Raw genomic sequence first — 20,556 nt, 5'->3', positions numbered from 1 at the left:
ATTCTCGCCAAAACGGAAATGAATCAACATTCCGGCAAAATATTGGCAACTATCGCATTTCAAATACCGGTACCTGCAAACACAAACATAAGCAACACCACAAACATATGCAACACCACAAACATACATAGATCTAGGCCATAAAAAGTGCATGTGCACGTTGTTGGAGGGAGAAAAAAGTAGATCTACAACATAAAGAAAGCTTTCCCCTTACTTACCTATCAAAAAAGGTAATTTAACCACTTAATTTGGGTGAATCTATGGTGCAAATGAGGTGAGGAGGAGGAGGAGGCAGCCGAGACAAGCTTGGAGGAGGAGGTGGAGAGAATGAAGTGGGGAAAGTGAGTGTGGTAGGTGGCTGTCCAAAATATATAGCTGCTCTCAGGTTAGTAATGGCGCACCACCTCAAAATGCGCCATTATTAACCCTGGTTACTAATGGCGCACCTGTTACGTGGTGCGCCATTACTAGTTTTGCAAAAAAAATTGTTAGTAGTGGCGCACTGTGGTTGTGGTGCGCCATTACTAGTTTGAACTAGTAATGGCGCACTATACACTAGTGCGCCATTACTAGTTTTGAAAAAAAAGTAAAAAAAATTGTTAGTAGTGGCACACAGAGTGTGTGGTGCGCCATTACTAGTTAAAACTAGTAATGGCGCACTATGCCCTGGTGCGCCATTACAAGTTTTGGAAAAAAATTGTTAGTAGTGGCGCACCGTGGGTGTGGTGCGCCATTAGTGATATGGACACTAATGGCGCACCTGCACATGGTGCGCCACTGCTATATAGCAGTGGCGCACCACATATGTGGTGCGCCATTAATATCCATATTGGCTATAGCCCTTTTCCTAGTAGTGTTAGTAGTGATGAAAAATTGGGATCTCCCTAATGCATCACAGGTCCTTAAGATTACAGAATGTGTATCTAGGAAATAACAAAAACATAACATAGGAGAAGTCTAGATGGATCAGTAGAAATTATGTATGAATTAGCTACCGTGTGTCGAGATACCAACCATCAGTATGTTGTTTTACTGGTGCGGTATTGAGTATTCTAATAGTAAGCGCAGTAATTTGACGAACATGTAAAACACATCTAAAACCTCATAATCAGATAAATGTGTTTACTGTGAAGTAATAGGCTTCTCTTATCAACTAAAGATGTGCAAGAAATTTGAGGCTCATGCATCAGCTCCCCTCAAATTGTGTCGATTGTAAAGCATGTCCAGAATGCCGATAAACTCATGTAGCAAAGTGAGAGAACAATGAAGTCGTGAATTAGCAATCCAGAAGCAATGGGTCTAACCCTGTCACAAACCTGATCAGGCGGCTATGTAGATTGAGTAATCAAAGAACCTGATCAGGACAAACTAAGAAGATGATACCAAATGAAATGACAAAGCAGAGTAGAGCTTGCAGCAACTGAAAAAACTGAATTCTAAAACTCTCTAACAGCAGAGTAAAGTAGAGCTGGCTCGTCTTATCAAATATTCAGTACCATTTGAATTCCCAGGTCCAAACAATGCAGAGTGATATGGTCTGGTTGTTCATGGCGGCCATCGATCCAGATGCCATTTTTTTGGTTTCTGAAGCTAGGGGATGAGTGACGATGTACCTTTTTTCGACGCAGATGTCGTGGTCGCGGCAGCATGCATCCAGGTCGTCGCAGAACTTGCAAGGCTTGACCTATGTCAATTTGTTCCCATCACTTGCCCCCCTTCAAATGAATATATAAGCAAACCGGTAAACAGCTTAACCAGAACTAATCAAGTCACTATGAAAGATAATGTTGTTCTCATCAAATTTAACCGTGAAACAATGTCCACCAAAGGAATAACATATACCACCATATGTGTTCATTTGGGTGTGGATGAGATTGCTAAAACATCAGGTATATATACCACAAAACGGAATTTAGGCAGAATAACGAAGCAACAGGCAGGGCAGACTGACCTTGCAAAACAACAAACATAACCATGCAAGGCTTCCCTTTCTTTGGAGCGAAGGCAGGCTTCCCGGAGTCCAACATGTTGCACAACTCATCGAAGACAAACTACAGCAACAACGACACACACCAAAGGCAATTCAATCAGGATGGCCGCGCATGCAAAGCCACTCCCCGAAATCGCATGAGAGAATTCTCGTCAGGCTAGGGCATGCTCGGGCGGGCCGGGACATTACCTTCTTGATGACGCGGTGCTTGTCGGTGCCGGCAACGAGCGCCCCGAGGTCGACGGCGCGCTTGACGCTGGCCTGCATGTCGCGGACCATGTCAAACTGGACGTCGGCCTGCAGTAGCGCGTGGGTGATCTCGTTGAGTGATATGTCTTTATCTATAATTTTTTATTGTTCCATGCTATTATATTATCTATTTTGGATGTTTAATGGGCTTTACTATACCTTTTTATATTATTTTTGGGACTAACCTACTAACCAAAGGCCTTGTGCAAATTACTGTTTTTTTGCCTATTTCAGTGTTTCCCAGAAAAGGAATATCAAACGGAATCCAAACGGAATGAAACCTTCGGGGGAGTTATTTTTGGAACAAACATGATCTAGGAGACTTGGAGTGGATGTCAAGAAAGAAGCGAGGAGGCCACGAGGCAGGGAGGCGCGCCCCCCACCCTCGTGGTTCCCTCGCAGCTCCACCGACGTACTTCTTCCTCCTATATATACCCATATAACCCGAAAACATCCAGGAGCACCACGAAATCCTATTTCCACCGCCTCAACCTTCTGTACCCGTGAGATCCCATCTTGGGGCCTTTTCCGACGCTCTATCGGAGGGGGAATCGATAACGGAGGGCTTCTACATGAACACCATAGCCACTCTGATGATGTGTGAGTAGTTTACCACAGACCTTCGGGTCCATAGTTATTAGCTAGATGGCTTCTTCTCTCTCTTTGGATCTCAATACAAAGTTCTTCTCGATTCTCTTGGAGATCTATTCGATGTAATTCTTTTTGCGGTGTGTTTGTCGAGATCCGATGAATTGTGGGTTTATGATCAAGATTATCTATGAACAATATTTGATTCTTCTCTGAAATATTTTATGCATGATTTAAATATCTTTGCAAGTCTCTTCGAATTATCAGTTTGGTTTGGCCTACTAGATTGATCTTTCTTGCAATGGGAGAAGTGCTTAGCTTTGGGTTCAATCTTGCGGTGTCCTTTCCCAATGACAGCAGGGGCAGCAAGGCACGTATTGTATTGTTGCCATCGAGGATAAAAAGATGGGGTTTATATGATATTGCTTGATTTTATCCCTCTACATCATGTCATATTGCCTAATGTGTTACTCTGTTCTTATGAACTTAATACTCTAGATGCATGCTGGATAGCGGTCGATGTGTGGAGTGATAGTAGTAGATGCAGAATTGTTTCGGTCTACTTGTCGCGGACGTGATTCCTATATACATGACCATGCCTAGATATTCTCATAACTATGCGCTTTTCTATCAATTGCTCGATAGTAATTTGTTCACCCATCGTAGAATTTGCTATCTTGAGAGAAGCCACTAGTGAAACCTATGGCCCCCGGGTCTATCTTCCATCATATTATTTTCCTATCAACTTGCTATTTTTGTTTTGCAATCTTTATTTTCCAATCTATACAACAAAAATACCAAAAATATTTATCTTATTATCTTTATCAGATCTCACTTTCGTAAGTGACCGTGAAGGGATTGACAACCCCTTTATCGTGTTGGTTGCGAGGTTCTTGTTTGTTTGTGCAGGTACGAGGGACTTGCGTGTAGTCTCCTACTGGATTGATACCTTGGTTCTCAAAAACTGAGGGAAATACTTACGCTACTGTGCTACATCACCCTTTCCTATTCAATGGAAAACCAACGCAAGCTCAAGAGGTAGCAAGAAGGATTTCTAGCGCTGTTGCCGGGGAGGTTGCACCAAGTTAAGTCAAGATTTGATCTCCCGTCAACAAGCCATTTCTGGCGCCGTTACTGGGGAGATCTACGCACAAGTCAAGACATACCAAGTACCCATAACAAACTATTATCCCTCGCATTACATTATTTTCCATTTGCCTCTCGTTTTCCTCTCCCCCACTTCACCCTTGCCGTTTTATTCGCCTTCTTTTCCGTTCGCCTCTTTTCCGCCCGTCTCTTTTTGCTTGCATCTTGTGTGTCCATGTGTTAGGTCGTTGGTTTTTGCTATCATGGCTAGTCCTTCTATCATTGTTAGTACTCCCGATCATGAAATTCTCAATTTTACACAAAGGGAGGGAGAAAATTTAAAAGATGCTTGGTATAGAATTTGCAATGCTCAGAATAGATCCACTAGAAAGCAGTCCACTTCCGTTCTTCTTCGCAATTTTTATGTAGGCTTCACCCCTTGGAATAGATATATTTTTGGTACCATTACCGGAGGGAATTTCTTGGGTAGCCATACTTTTGATTCTTATAATGCTATGATAGATTTGTTTGGGACACCACCTCTCTTGGTTAATGAAACTATTTTAACTTTGGAACATGTGATGCAAAGGCTTGAAATTATTGAAAATAAAATTGCCATTGTAGATTTGATTGAGAATTTGGATAAAAATATCCACAACCAGATTACCCAATATGGACCTAAGGTGGGAGTTACTCTGAAAGTTTTTAAAGAAAAAGAACCCATAGTTAACGAAAAGATAGATCAAGATTCCACAAGGATTGATAAACTTGAGGATATTATTACCAACTTAGGGTCTTCCTTTTCTTCCGTGAAAAATACTCCAAATCCTCCTACCGCTAGAGTTGCCAAGTTTATGTATGTGCCTAAAAATAAAAAGGGTGAATCTTCTAGTAAGGAAAATGCGGACCTCAAAGCAATAAGTGTTCATCCCAACTTTTTCACTATCATTAAGGAACCTTTTGCTACAAATGATTTTCTTGATTTCTTGCCTAGGAGTTTGATCATTAATAAAAATAATGAAACTCCTAAGGATTATAAGTGTTCTATTGAAGAATTGCATACCAAAGATGACAATACCTAGATCTATTCTTGTTTTTATGCCTAGCTAGGGGTGTTAAACGATAGCGCTTGTTGGGAGGCAACCCAATTTTATTTTTGTTTCTTGCTTTTTGGTTCTGTTTAGTAATAAATAATTCATCTAGCTTCTGTTTAGATGTGGTTTTATGTTTTTAATTAGTGTTTGTGCCAAGTAGAACCTTTGGGAAGACTTGGGGGAAGTTTACGTGATCTTGCTGTAAAAAACAGAAACTTTAGCGCTCACAAGATTTGCTGCCATTTTTTACTGGAGAATGTGATTAGGTTGATTATTTTTTAAGATGATTAATAGAAAAATTCCTCACGTCCACAAATTTATTTCAGAATTTTTGGGGTTACAGAAGTATTCGAAACCTACATATTACTACAGACTATTCTGTTTTTGACAGATTCTGTTTTTCGTGTGTTGTTTGCTTATTTTGATGAATCTATGGCTAGTATCGGGGGGTATGAACCATAGAGAAGTTGGAATACAGTAGGTTTAACACCAATATAAATAAATAATGATTTCATTACAGTAACTTGAAAGTGGTGGTTTGTTTTCTTATACTAACGAAGCTCATGAGATTTTCTGTTGAGTTTTTTGTTGTCAAGTTTTCAAGTTTTGGGTAAAGATTTGATGCATTTTGGAATAAGGAGTGGCAAGAGCCTAAGATTTGGGATGCCCAAGGCACCCCAAAGGTAAAATTAAAGGACAACCAAAAGCCTAAGCTTGGGGATGCCCCGTAAGGCATCCCCTCTTTCGTCTTCGTCCATCGGTAACTTTACTTGATGCTATATTTTTATTCACCACATGATATGTGTTTTGCTTGGAGCTTGTATGATTTGATTCTTTGCTTTTTAGTTTACCACAATCATCCTTGCTGTACACACCTTTTGGAGAGACACACATGAATCGGAATTTATTAGAATACTCTATGTGCTTCACTTATATCTTTTGAGCTAGAAAATTTTGCTCTAGTGCTTCACTTATATCTTTAAGAGCACGGTGGTGGTTTTAATTTATAGAAATTATTGATCTCTCATGCTTCACGTATATCATTTTGAGAGTCCTTTAGAACATCATGGTAATTTGCTTTGTCTATAAAATTAGTCCTAATATAATAGGCATCCAAGATGGGTATAATAAAAACTATCATAAAAAGTGCATTGAATACTATGAGAAGTTTGATACTTGATGATTGTTTTGAGATATGAAGATGGTGATATTAGAGTCATGCTAGTAGAGTAGTTGTGAATTTGAGAAATACTTGTTCTAAAGTTTGTGATTCCCGTAGCATGCACATATGGTGAACCGTTATGTGAAGAAGTCGGAGCATGATTTATTTATTGATTGTCTTCCTTATGAGTGGCGGTCGGGGACGAGCGATGGTCTTTTCCTACCAATCTATCCCCCTAGGAGCATGCGCGTAGTGCTTTGTTTTGATAAATAATAGATTTTTGCAATAAGTATGTGAGTTCTTTGTGACTAATGTTGAGTCCATGGATTATACGCACTCTCACCCTTCCACCATTGCTAGCCTCTCTAATACCGCGCAACTTTCACCGGTACCTTAAACCCACCATATACCTTCCTCAAAACAGCCACCATACCTACCTATATGGCATTTCCATAGCCACTCCGAGATATATTTCCATGCAACTTACCAGCGTTCCGTTTGTTATGACACGCTTCATCATTGTCATATTGCTTTGCATGATCATGTAGTTGACATCGTATTTGTGGCAAAGACACATTTATAATTCTTTCATACATGTCACTCATGAGTCATTGCACATCCTGGTACACCGCCGGAGGCATTCACATAGAGTCATATTTTGTTCTAAGTATCGAGTTGTAATTTTTCGAGTTGTAAGTAAATAAAAGTGTGATGATCATCATTATTAGAGCATTGTCCCATGTGAGGAAAGGATGATGGAGACTATGATTCCCCCACAAGTCGGGATGAGACTCCGGATGAAGAGAAAAAAAAGAGAAAAAATGGCCATAAAAAAGAGAAGGCCCAAAAAAATGAGAGAAAAAGAGAGAAGGGACAATGTTACTATCTTTTTACCACACTTGTGCTTCAAAGTAGCACCATGATCTTCATGATAGAGAGTCCCCTATGTTGTCGCTTTCATATACTAGTGGGAATTTTACACTATAGAACTTGCTTGTATATTCCAATAATGGGCTTCCTCAAAATGCCCTAGGTCTTCGTGAGCAAGAAAGTTGGATGCACACCCACTTAGTTCTTTTGTTGAGCTTTCATACACTTATAGCTCTAGTGCATCCGTTGCATGGCAATCCCTACTCAATCACATTGATATCTATTGATGGGCATCTCCATAGCCCGATACGCCTAGTTGATGTGAGACTATCTTCTCCTTTTTGTCTTCTCCACAACCACCATTCTATTCCACCTATAGTGCTATGTCCATGGCTCATGCTCATATATTGCGTGAAGATTGAAAAAGTTTGAGAACATCAAAAGTATGAAACAATTGCTTGGCTTGTCATCGGGGTTGTGCATTATTTAAATATTTTGTGTGGTGAAGATGGAGCATAGCCAGACTATATGATTTTGTAGGGATAACTCTCTTTGGCCATGTTATTTTGAGAAGACATGATTGCTTTGCTAGTATGCTTGAAGTATTATTATTTTTATGTCAATATTATACTTTTGTCTTGAATCTTTTGGATATGAACATTCATGCCACATTAAATAAAATTACATTGAGAATTATGCTAGGTAGCATTCCACATCAAAAATTCTGTTTTTATCATTTACCTACTCGAGAACGAGCAGGAATTAAGCTTGGGGATGCTTGATACGTCTCTAACGTATCTATAATATTTGATTGTTCCATGCTATTATATTATCTGTTTTGGATGTTTAATGGGCTTTAATATACCTTTTTATATTATTTTTGGGACTAACCTACTAACCAAAGGCCCAGTGCAAATTGTTTATTTTCCTATTTCAATGTTTTGCAGAAAAGGAATATCAAACGGAATCCAAACGGAATGAAACCTTCGGGAGAGTTATTTCTCGAACAAAAGTGATCCAGGAGACTTGGAGTGGACGTCAAGAAAGAAGTGAGGAGGCCACGAGGCAGGGAGGCACGCCCAGGGCGGTAGGCGTGCCCCCACCCTCGTGGGCCCCTCGCAGCTCCACCAACGTACTTCCTCCTCCTATATATACCCATATACCCCGCAAACATCTAGGAGCACCACGAAACCCTATTTTCACCGCCGCAACCTTCTGTACCCATGAGATCCCATCTTGGGGCCTTTTCCGACGCTTTTCCGGAGGGGGGATCGATCATGGAGGGCTTCTACATCAACACCATAGCCTCTCCGATGATGTGTGAGTAGTTTACCACAGACCTTCAGGTCCATAGTTATTAGCTAGATGGCTTCTTCTCTCTCTTTGGATCTCAATACAAAGTTCTCCTCGATTCCCTTGGAGATCTATTCGATGTAATTCTTTTTGCGGTGTGTTTGTCGAGATCCGATGAATTGTGGGTTTATGATCAAGATTATCTATGAACAATATTTGATTCTTCTTTGAAATATTTTATGCATGATTTAAATATCTTTGCAAGTTTCTTCGAATTATCAGTTTGGTTTGGCCTACTAGATTGATCTTTCTTGCAATGGGCGAAGTGCTTAGTTTTGGGTTCAATCTAGCTGTGTCCTTTCCCAGTGACAGCAGGGGCAGCAAGGCACGTACTGTATTGTTGCCATCGAGGATAAAAAGATGGGGTTTATATCATATTGCTTGAGTTTATCCCTCTACATCATGTCATCTTGATTAATGTGTTACTCTGTTCTTATGAACTTAATACTCTAGATGCATGCTGGATAGCGGTCGATGTGTGGAGTAATAGTAGTAGATGCATAATCCTTTCGGTCTACTTGTCGCGGACATGATGCCTATATACATGATCATGCCTAGATATTCTCATAACTATGCGCTTTTCTATCAATTTCTCGATAGTAATTTGTTCACCCACCGCAGAGTTTGCTATCTTGAGAGAAGCCAGTAGTGAAACCTATGGCCCCCGGGTCTATCTTCCATCATATTATTTTCCTATCAACTTGCTATTTCTATTTTGCAATCTTTATTTTCCAATCTATACAACAAAAATACCAAAAATATTTATCTTATTATCTTTATCAGATCTCACTTTCGTAAGTGACCGTGAAGGGATTGACAACCCCTTTATCGCGTTGGTTGCGAGGTTCTTGTTTGTTTATGCAGGTACGAGGGACTTGCGTGTAGTCTCCTACTGGATTGATACCTTGGTTCTGAAAAACTGAGGGAAATACTTACGCTACTGTGCTGCATCACCCTTTCTTCTTCAAGGGAAAACCAACGCAAGCTCAAGAGGTAGCATTGAGGCAGTCGCCGAGGACCCTTTCGTCGAAGACCGTGGCGCTCGTCATCTGCGCGAGCCCATAGGAGAGGCTCCCGCCGAGCTGCGCGAGCACCATCTCGTCAGACTCGCGGGAGCGGGGGCTCTCCTCTCCCCTCTCCTCGCCGGGCGGTGGCGGCGGCTTGGCCGCGCCCCCGGAGCCCCCGGCAAGCAGGAGGAGCACGACCAACACCGAAACCCTAGTAGGGCATAACCGAAGGGGCGACCACATGGAGCAGAGGAAAACAAATCAATGCGGAGGAATAGATAGATCTCGTCAAGGAGCAGCCGTAGGTGTGCTGGGCGGCGCCAGAGCTCACCGGAGCGGCCGGAATCGGCCAGCGTCTGTGGCGGCAGTGCAAGGGGATCGAGAGGACCAGACAGGAAAAGAGCTAAGCGAGCGAGAGAGATGGGCTCATGCGTTGGTTCTGGTCTAGCCCAGCCAGTGTAAGTTCGTGATTTGTGTGTTAGGCTAAGTCCTACCTGCAAAAAATAGCCCCACCTCTTTATCGTCTGCCTGTAGATGGCAAAGCGGTGGGGCTAGTGGGTCGTTACAGTGCTGGTATCCACTAGACCCCTCCCACCTCTTTGCCGTCTGCCAGCAGACGGCAAAGATTCTTTTCCATCTGCTGGCAGATGACAAAGAATTGGCTGATGGCAACCAGGTTCTTTGCCGTCCGTTTTTTGTAAGCGGGCGGCAAAGACCTTCTTTGTTGTCCGCTAGCAGACGGCAAAAACTCTGATTCCAGTAGTGAGGTATTTGAGAGAAACCAGAATAACCATCTAGAAATCAAAAATGTGTATGTTTGGATAATCTTTCTAGCATTTGATCAATAAAAGGTAAAGGGTGATGTTCCTTTTTAGTAGCTTTATTTAATTTGCGGAAATCAATTACCATTCTATAACCTGTAACAATTCTTTGTGGGATCAATTCATCTTTATCATTAGGAACAATAGTAATACCTCCTTTCTTAGGGACACAATGGACAGGGCTTACCCACTAACTATCAGCAACGGGATAAATTATACGTGCCTCCAGAAGATTTAGTATTTCTTTTCTTACTACTTCTTTCATTTTAGGATTTAACCGTCGTTGGTGATCAACAACCGGTTTACATCCTTTTCCAATTTTATTTTTTGCTGGCATAGAGTGGGACTAATGCCCTTAAGATCATCAAGAGTATATCCAATAGCAGCACGCTGCTTCTTCAAAGTTTTCAATAATTTCTCTTCTTCCTCCTCTGAAAGGTTAGCACTAATAATAACATGATATATCTTCTTCTCATCAAGATAAGCATATTTAAGAGTATCAGGTAATGGTTTAAGCTCAAACACGGGATCACCCTTGGGTGGAGGAGGATCCCCTAGAATTTCGACAGGCAAGTTGTGTTTCAAAATAGGTCCCTGTTTAAAGAATACTTCATCTATTTCTCTTCTTTCATTCATAAACATATCATTTTTCATGATCTAGCAAATATTGTTCTAAAGAATTATTAGGAGGCACGACAATAGAAGCAAGACCAATAATTTCATCTTTACTAGGCAATTCTTTATCATGGGGTTGTCTACGAAATTTAGCAAAATTAAAATCATGAGACATATCCCCTAGACCAACAGAAACAATGTCTTTTTGCAGTCTATCTTAGCGTTAACAGTATTCAAGAAGGGTCTACCAAATATAATGGGACAAAAGTCATCTTGTGGGGAACCAAGAACAAGAAAATCAGCTGTTTATTTTTAGTATCGGGTCTAGCAATTCTAGCAGCTTCATCACAAAAGTAAATAACATGCCCATCAATATTATCGGGCAAGAGATCCTTAACCATAGCAATACTAGGTTCAACTTTAATTTACTCAGAGGGTGTAGGTGTTCTAATGTTACTTTTGTTGACCACAGTTGAAGCTTTAGCATGATCCTATTCTAACAGGGAAAGGTGGTTTCTCAATATAAGCGGTAGGAACAATAGGATGAACATTATAAGTGATAGTATTTTCTTCAACCTTAATAGGCTCAACTACTTTTACTTCAATGGGAGGATGATATTTAATCCACTTATCCTTAGGGAGATCAACATGAGTAGCAAATGATTCATAGAAAGAAGCTACTATCTCAGAGTCAAGTCCATATTTAGTGCTAAATTCACGAAAAGCATCGGTATCCATAAAAGATTTAGAGGTAATATCATTGGCGGTCATAGAACTTGCGTTGGACGTTCAGTTTGGTGGGAAAACTTGTAAAATCCAGATTTATGGTCATCTAACTTGTTGATTGGTGCAAATACGGTGCTTTCTACCGTATTCGGACATACACCATGCCTGCGTGGCATGCCAGCTTGGTAGTGGCCCACATGTCAGTAGACTGGAGTAAATCCTTTTCAGATAACTCCCTCAATTTTTTTAATTACGCGGAAAAGCACATATGAGACCCACCTGCCAGTGAACAGTATTAAAGAAATCACTTTCCAGATAACTTCCTCAAGTTTTTGAATTACGCAGAAAAGCACAGATGAGACCCACCTGCCAGTGAACAGTACTCTCTCCGTTTTTATTTACTCTGCATATTAGAGTTGACTGAAGTCAAACTTCGTAAAGTTTGACCAAGTTTATAGAAAACAATATAGACATTTATCATAATAAATCTATACGATGTGAAAGTACATTTAATAATAAATCTAATGTTGTTGATTTGTTATTGTATATCTTAATATTTTTGTATATAAACTTGGCCAAAATTTGTAAAGCTTGATTTTGACCAAAGCTAATATGCGAATTAAATAAAAACGGAGGAAGTATAAGAGAAAAAAATCATTTAAAGGGGCCGGTATTTGAACTGGCGACCTTCAGATGGTGCGCACACCTCGTGAACCAACCCGCCTAATGACACTTCAAGGGATAAGGTCGTACTATATTATCCTCTTAAAACACGTGGGCCTGTCAGCTCAAATGGCGTATGATCAGTGCAGCCCATTTGCACCTTTGATAATTCTTTAGAAAATTGTAGATAGTCTGTAAATTATGATCTCGGTCAGAAAAATAATGTTAAAATATTGTTAATACAAACGAAATAGCTTACTTTCAAAACTCTTCATGTAATATTTCAATACTTAAAATAGTACTTACGAATTATGAAAATGTTTGTATAATTTAAAATAATATAAATATTTAAATTGTTGATTTGAACATTCAGTCCTGGCTAACATAATACATAGGTTTATATTTATATATTTTATTCACTAATCATCGTTTGTATGTATAATATTTTTTAACACACAAATATCTGAACAAATTATATTACTTATGTTTTACTAAATATTTATATAATAGTCAGGCTTATATGAAACTTTTTTATTTACTTGTCATCTTCTGTATGACAATAGTGAAGGGTGTCGTTGGTAGCGGCCTCGTGGGTTCGAGACCTAGCGGCTTCCTTTTTTATGTTAAAAAATTCTCTCATCTATGAGTAGTACAGTTTTTGTATAATATTTTTGAAATGTAATTTTACACATATTTGGATTACTCTAAACTATACAAACATTTTTGTAATCCATAAATATATTTTCATTACTGAGATCATAATTAACATTTTTTTAGACATAGATCATAAATTACATACAAATTTCTAAAGCAAATCAAAGTTGCAAAATGGGCTCCACTGATCATAGCCCATTTGAGTTGGTAGGCTCAGGTGTTCTACCTGACGGGTTACAAAAAGTGGTTATCCTTCCAAATCAGTAAATCACGTTGGGCCTGCTGGTTCACCTAGTATACGCTCCCTTGTGATGGTCGTTGGTTCGAGTCTCCCGCCCCATCCTATTTATATTGATCATTTTTCTCATATACTGTTCACTAACAAGTGAGTCTCACTTAAGCTTTTTTTCATGATTTAAAAATCTAGGAAGTTATTGGAAAAATTAACTCCTGACCACTGACATGTGGGCCGCCGACATGCCATGCAGGCGGGGTGTATGCCGGGATACAGTAGAAAGCACCGTATTTGCACCAATCAACAAGTTAGATGACCAGAAATCCATATTTTACAAGTTTTAGCATCAAACTGGACATCCAGCGCAAGTTCTATGACTACCAATGATATTACCTCAAAGATTTAACACAATCAAACTTAGGTGTTATACCTGACTCCTTACCTTCGTCGAGTTCCCAATCTTCAGAGTTGCATTTAATTCTTTCCAATAAATCCTATTTGAATTCAATAGTCTTCATCATAAAAGATCCAGTACAAAAAGTATTAAGCATGGAGCGATTATTGAGAGAAAGCCGAGCATAAAAATTTTGAATAATAATTTCTCTTGAGAGCTCATGATTGGGGCATGAATATAACATTGACTTAAGCCTCCCCCAATCTTGAGCGATGCTTTCTCCTTCGCGAGGCCAAAAATTATATATATAATTACGATCACGATGAACCAGATGCATAGGATAACACTTCTGATGAAATTCCAATTTCAATCGACTGTAGTTCCATGATTCAATATCATCACATAGCCTAAACCATGTCAATGCCTTTCCCTTCAAAGATAAATGTAAGACCTTCTTCTCGATAACATCTTCGGGCATACCTGCAAGCTTAAATAATCCACAAACCTCATCCACATAGATTAAGTGCAAATCGGGATGCAATGTTCCATCTCCTGTAAAAGGATTAGCTAGCAGTTTCTCTATCATACCCGAAGGAATTTCAAAATAAACATTTTCAGTAGGTTCAGTAGGTTGAGGAGCAACTCTTTGCTCTACTGGTCGAAGTGAAGATACCCCGAATAAGCCCCTCAAAGGATTACTTTCCATAGTAACAAGTGACAGTAAATTTCAGCACACTATATAAATCTTTCCTTACCAAAGGCGCTTCACTCCCTGGCAACGGCGCCAGAAAAGAGTCTTGATGACCCACAAGTATAGGGATCTATCGTAATCCTTTCGATAAGTAACAGTGTCGAACCCAACGAGGAGCAGAAGGAAATGATAAGCAGTTTTCAGTAAGGTATTCTCTGTAAGCACTGAAATTATCGGTAACAGATAGTTTTGTGATAAGGTAATTTGTAACGGGTAACAAGTAATAAAAGTAAATAAGGTGCAGCAAGATGGCCCAATCCTTTTTGTAGCAAAGGACAAGCCTGGACAAACTCTTATATAAAGGAAAACGCTCCCGAGGACACATGTGAATTATCGTCAAGCTAGTTTTCATCACGCTCATATGATTCGCATTCGGTACTTTGATAATTTGATATGTGGGTGGACCGGTGCTTGGGTACTGCCCTTCCTTGGACAAGCATCCCACTTATGATTAACCCCTCTTGCAAGCATCCGCAACTACAAAAGAAGTATTAAGGTAAACCTAACCATAGCATGAAACATATGGATCCAAATCAGCCCCTTACGAAGCAAAGCATAAACTAGGGTTTAAGTTTCTGTCACTCTAGCAACCCATCATCTACTTATTACTTCCCAATGCCTCCCCCTAGGCCCAAACAATGGTGAAGTGTCATGTAGTCGACGTTCACATGACACCACTAGAGGAAAGACAACATACATCTCATCAAAATATCGAACGAATACCAAATTCACATGACTACTTATAGCAAGACTTCTCCCATGTCCTCGGGAACAAACGTAACTACTCACAAATCATATTCATGTTCATAATCAGAGGGGTATTGATATGCATAAAAGATCTGAACATATGATCTTCCACCAAATAAACCAACTTGCATCAACTGCAAGGAGTAATCAACACTACTAGCAACCCACAGGTACCAATCTGAGGTTTTGAGACAAAGATTGGATACAAGAGATGAACTAGGATTTGAGATGAGATGGTGCTGGTGAAGATGTTGATGGAGATTGGCCCCCCTCCCGATGTGAGGATCGATGGTGATGATTTCCCCCTCTCGGAGGGATGTTTCCCCGGCATAACAGCTCCGCCAGAGCCCTAGATTGGTTCTGCCTCGTGGCGGCGGAGTTTCGTCCCGAGAGTTGCTTCTGATTTTTTCCAGGGCGAAAGACTTCATATAGCCAAAGATGGGCACCGGAGGCCTGCCAGGGGGCCCACAAGGTAGGGGGCACGCCCAGGGGGGTAGGGCGCGCCCCCCACCCTCGTGGATGGTGGGTGGCCCCCCTCTGGTGCTTCCTTCGTCCAATATTTTTTATATATTCTAAAACTGACTTCCGTGAAATTTCAGGACTTTTGGAGTTGTGCAGAATAGGTCTCTAATATTTGCTCCTTTTCCAGCCCAGAATTCCAGCTGCCGGTATTCTCTCTCTTCGTGTAAACCTTGTAAAATAAGAGAGAATAGGCATAAGTATTGTGACATAATGTGTAATAACAGCCCATAATGCAATAAATATCGATATAAAAGCATAATGCAAAATGGACGTATCATGATGCTTATGTGAAAAAGCTTCAGTCTGATAAGCTCGAACCCAAATCGGAGAAATGTGTCTTCATAGGATACCCAAAAGAAACTATTGGGTACACCTTCTATCACAGATCCGAAGGCAAGATTTTTGTTGCTAAGAATGGATCCTTTCTAGAGAAGTAGTTTCTCTCAAAAGAAGTGAGTGGGAGGAAAGTAGAACTTGATGAGGTAATTGTACCTTCTCTCGAATTGGAAAGTAGCTCATCACAAAATTCAGTTCAAGTGATGACTATACCAACTAGAGAGGAAGCTAATGATAATGATCATAAAACTTCAGATCAAGTTACTACCTAACCTCGTAGGTCAACCAAAGCACGTTCCGCACCAGAGTGGTACGGTAATCCTGTTGGGGAACGTAATAATTTCAAAAATTTCCTACGCACACGCAAGATCATGGTGATGCATAGCAACGAGAGGGGAGAGTGTGATCTACGTACCCTTGTAAATCGACAACGTAAGCGTTTGGTTGATGTAGTCGTACGTCTCCACGATCCGACCGATCCAAGCACCGTTACTCCGGCACCTCCGAGTTCTTGGCACACGTTCAGCTCGATGACGATCCCCGGGCTCCGATCCAGCAAAGCGTCGGGGAGGAGTTCCGTCAGCACGACGGCGTGGTGACGATCTTGATGTTCTACCGTCGCAGGGCTTCGCCTAAGCACCGCTACAATATGACCGAGGTGGAATATGGTGGAGGGGGGCACCGCACACGGCTAAGGAACGATCACGAAGATCAACTTGTGTTCATGGGGTGCCCCTTGCCTCAGTATATAAAGGATGGAGGAGGAGGAGGCCGGCCAAGGCAATTGGTGCGGACGGGATGTGGAGTCCTACTAGGACTCCAAGTCCTAGTAGGAGTCCACCAAGAGGGGAGGAAGGGAGAAGGAAGTGGAGGAGAAGGAAAGGTGGCCGGCCCCCTTTTCCCTAGTCCAATTCGGACTAGAGGGGAGGGGGGGCGCAGCAGCCCCTTGGCCCTTTCTCCTCTTCCCACTAAAGCCCATCAAGGCCCATTGCTTCTCCCGTAACTACCCGGTACTCCGAAAAATACCCGAATCACTCGGAACCTTTCCGATGTCCGAATATAGTCGTCCAATATATCGATCTTTACGTCTCGACCATTTCGAGACTCCTCGTCATGTCCCCGATCTCATCCGGGACTCCGAACTCCTTCGGTACATCAAAACTCATAAACTCATAATATAACCGCCATCGAAACCTTAAGCGTGCGGACCCTACGGTTCGAGAACAATGTAGACATGACCGAGACATGTCTCCGGTCAATAACCAATAGCGGAACCTGGATGCTCATATTGGCTCCTACATATTCTACGAAGATCTTTATCGGTCAGACCGCATAACAACATACGTTGTTCCCTTTGTCATCGGTATGTTACTTGCCCGAGATTCGATCGTCGGTATCCCATACCTAGTTCAATCTCGTCACCGGCAAGTCTCTTTACTCGTTCTGTAATACATCATCCCGCAACTAACTCATTAGTTGCAATGCTTGCAAGGCTTAAGTGATGTGCATTACCGAGAGGGCCCAGAGATACCTCTCCGACAATCGGAGTGACAAATCCTAATCTCGAAATACGCCAACCCAACATGTGCCTTTGGAGAAACCTGTAGAGCTCCTTTATAATCACCCAGTTACGTTGTGACATTTGGTAGCACACAAAGTGTTCCTCCGGCAAACGGGAGTTGCATAATCTCATAGTCATAGGAACATGTATAAGTCATGAAGAAAGCAATAGCAACATACTAAACGATCGGGTGCTAAGCTAATGGAATGGGTCATGTCAATCAGATCATTCAACTAATGATGTGATCCGTTAATCAAATAACAACTCTTAGTCCATGGTTAGGAAACATAACCATCTTTGATTAACGAGCTAGTCAAGTAGAGGCATACTAGTGACACTCTGTTTGTCTATGTATTCACACATGTATTATGTTTGCGGTTAATACAATTCTAGCATGAATAATAAACATTTATCATGATATAAGGAAATAAATAATAACTTTATTATTGCCTCTAGGGCATATTTCCTTCAGTCTCCCACTTGCACTAGAGTCAATAATCTAGATCACATCGCCATGTGATTTAACATCAATAGTTCACATCTTTATGTGATTGGTTCACATCTCCATGTGACTAACACCCAAAGGGTTTACTATATTCGATAATCTAGTTCACATTGCTACGTGATTAAGACCCAAAAAGTGATCATGTTTTGCTTGTGAGAGAAGTTTAGTCAACGGGTCTGCCACATTCAGATCTGCATGTATTTTGCAAATTTCTATGTCAACAATGCTCTGCATGGAGCTACTCTAGCTAATTGCTCCCACTTTCAATGTGTATCCAGATTGAGACTTAGAGTCATCTGGATCAGTGTCAAAACTTGCATCGACGTAACCCTTTACGACGAACCTTTTGTCACCTCCATAATTGAGAAATATTTCCTTATTCCACTAAGGATAATTTTGACCGCTGTCCAGTGATCTACTCTTAGATCACTATTGTACTCCCTTGCTTAACACAGTGTAGGGTATACAATAGATCTGGTACACAGCATGGCATACTTTATAGAACCTATAGCTGAGGCATAGGGAATGACTTTCATTCTATTTCTATCTTCTGCCGTGGTCGGGCTTTGAGTCTTACTCTATTTCACACCTTGTGACATAGGCAAGAACTCTTTCTTTGACTGTTCCATTTTGAACTACTTCAAAATCTTGTCAAGGTATGTACTCATTGAGAAAACTTATCAAGCGTCTTGATCTATCTCTATAGATCTTGATACTCAATATGTAAGCAGCTTCACCGAGGTCTTTCTTTGAAAAACTCCTTTCAAATATTCCTTTATGCTTTCCAGAAAATTATACATTATTTCCGATCAACAATATGTTGTTCACATATACTTATCAGAAATGTTGTAGTGCTCCCACTCACTTTCTTGTAAATACAGGCTTCACCGTAAGTCTGTATAAAACTATATGCTTTGATCAACTTATCAAAGCGTATATTCCAACTCCGAGATGCTTGCACCAGTCCATAGATGGATCGTTGGAGCTTGCATATTTTGTTAACACCTTTAGGATTGACAAAACCTTCTGGTTGCATCATATACAACTCTTCTTTAAGAAATCCATTAAGGAATGCAGTTTTGTTTATCCATTTGCCAGATTTCATAAAATGCGGCAATTGCTAACATGATTCGGACAGACTTAAGCATATATACGAGTGAGAAAATCTCATCGTAGTCAACACCTTGAACTTGTCGAAAACCTTTTGCGACAATTCTAGCTTTGTAGATAGTAACACAACTATCAGCGTCCGTCTTCCTCTTGAAGATCCATTTATTTTCTATGGCTTGCCGATCATCGGGCAAATCCATCAAAGTCCATACTTTGTTCTCATACATGGATCATATCTCAGATTTTATGGCCTCAAACCATTTCGCGGAATCTGGGCTCATCATCGCTTCCTCATAGTTCGCAAGTTCGTCATGGTCTAGTAACATGACTTCCAGAACAGGATTACTGTACCACTCTGGTGCGGATCTCACTTTGGTTTACCTACGAGATTCGGTAGTAACTTGATCTGAAGTTACATGATCATCATCATTAGCTTCCTCACTAATTGGTGTAGTAGTCACAGGAACAGATTTCTGTGATGAACTACTTTCCAATAAGGGAGCAGATACAGTTACCTCATCAAGTTCTACTTTCCTCCCACTCACTTCTTTCGAGAGAAACTCCTTCTCTAGAAAAACTCCGAATGTAGCAACAAAAGTCTTGCCTTCGGATTTGTGATAGAAGGTGTACCCAAGTCTCCTTTGGGTATCCTATGAAGACATATTTCTCCGATTTGGGTTTGAGCTTATCAGGATGAAACTTTTTCATATAAGCATCACAATCCCAAACTTTAAGAAACGACAACTTTGGTTTCTTGCCAAACCACAGTTCAGATTGTGTCGTCTCAACGGACTTAGATGGTGCCCTTTTGAACGTGAATGCAGCTGTCTTTAATGCATAACCCCAAAACGATAGTGGTAGATAGAAAAGAGACATCATAGATCGCACCATATCTAATAAAGTACGGTTATAATGTTCGGATACACCATTATGCTGTGGTGTTCCAGGTGGCGTGAGTAGTAAAACTATTTCACATTGTTTTAACTGAAGGCCAAACTCGTAACTCAAATATTTTACCTCTGCGATCATATCGTAGAAACTTTTATTTTCTTGTTACGATGATTCTCCACTTCACTCTAAAATTCTTTGAACTTTTCAAATATTTTAGACTTGTGTTTCATTAAGTAGATATACCCATATCTGCTCAAATCATCTGTGAAGGTCAGAAAATAATGATACCCGCCGCGAGCCTTAACACTCATCGGATCTCATACATCAATATGTATTATTTCCAATAAGTCAGTTGCTCGCTCCATAGTTCCGGAGAACGGCGTTTTAGTCATCTTGCCCATGAGGCATGGTTCACAAGAATCAACTGATTCATAATCAAGTGATTCCAAAAACCCATTAGCATGGAGTTTCTTCATGCGCTTTACACCAATATGACCTAAACGGCAGTGCCACAAATAAGTTGCACTATCATTATTAACTTTGCATCTTTTGGTTTCAATATTATGATTATGTGTATCACTACGATCGAGATCCAACGAACTATTTTCATTGGGTGTGTAACCATA

General features: G+C 40.6%; 1 protein-coding gene across 1 annotated transcript; it reads right to left on the bottom strand.

The window, feature by feature from the left end:
• Positions 1-1,320: 1,320 nt before the first annotated feature.
• LOC147958414 (signal recognition particle subunit SRP54 2-like) lies at positions 1,321-9,489 on the bottom strand. The gene is made up of 4 exons (XM_087532119.1): positions 9,397-9,489; positions 2,180-2,317; positions 1,900-2,051; positions 1,321-1,354 (listed from the first exon to the last, which is right to left on the bottom strand). The coding sequence occupies exons 1-4, from the start codon at positions 9,487-9,489 to the stop codon at positions 1,321-1,323; spliced, it is 417 nt and encodes a 138-aa protein (XP_087388245.1).
• Positions 9,490-20,556: the final 11,067 nt, after the last annotated feature.

This window comes from Triticum urartu, chromosome 7A, assembly GCF_056163025.1.
Source record: "Triticum urartu cultivar PI428250 chromosome 7A, HENAU_Tu73, whole genome shotgun sequence".
Classification (NCBI taxonomy): Eukaryota; Viridiplantae; Streptophyta; class Magnoliopsida; order Poales; family Poaceae; genus Triticum; species Triticum urartu.
The sequence above is the reverse complement of the archived record's forward strand: the minus strand, read 5'-3'. Positions and strand labels throughout refer to the sequence as shown.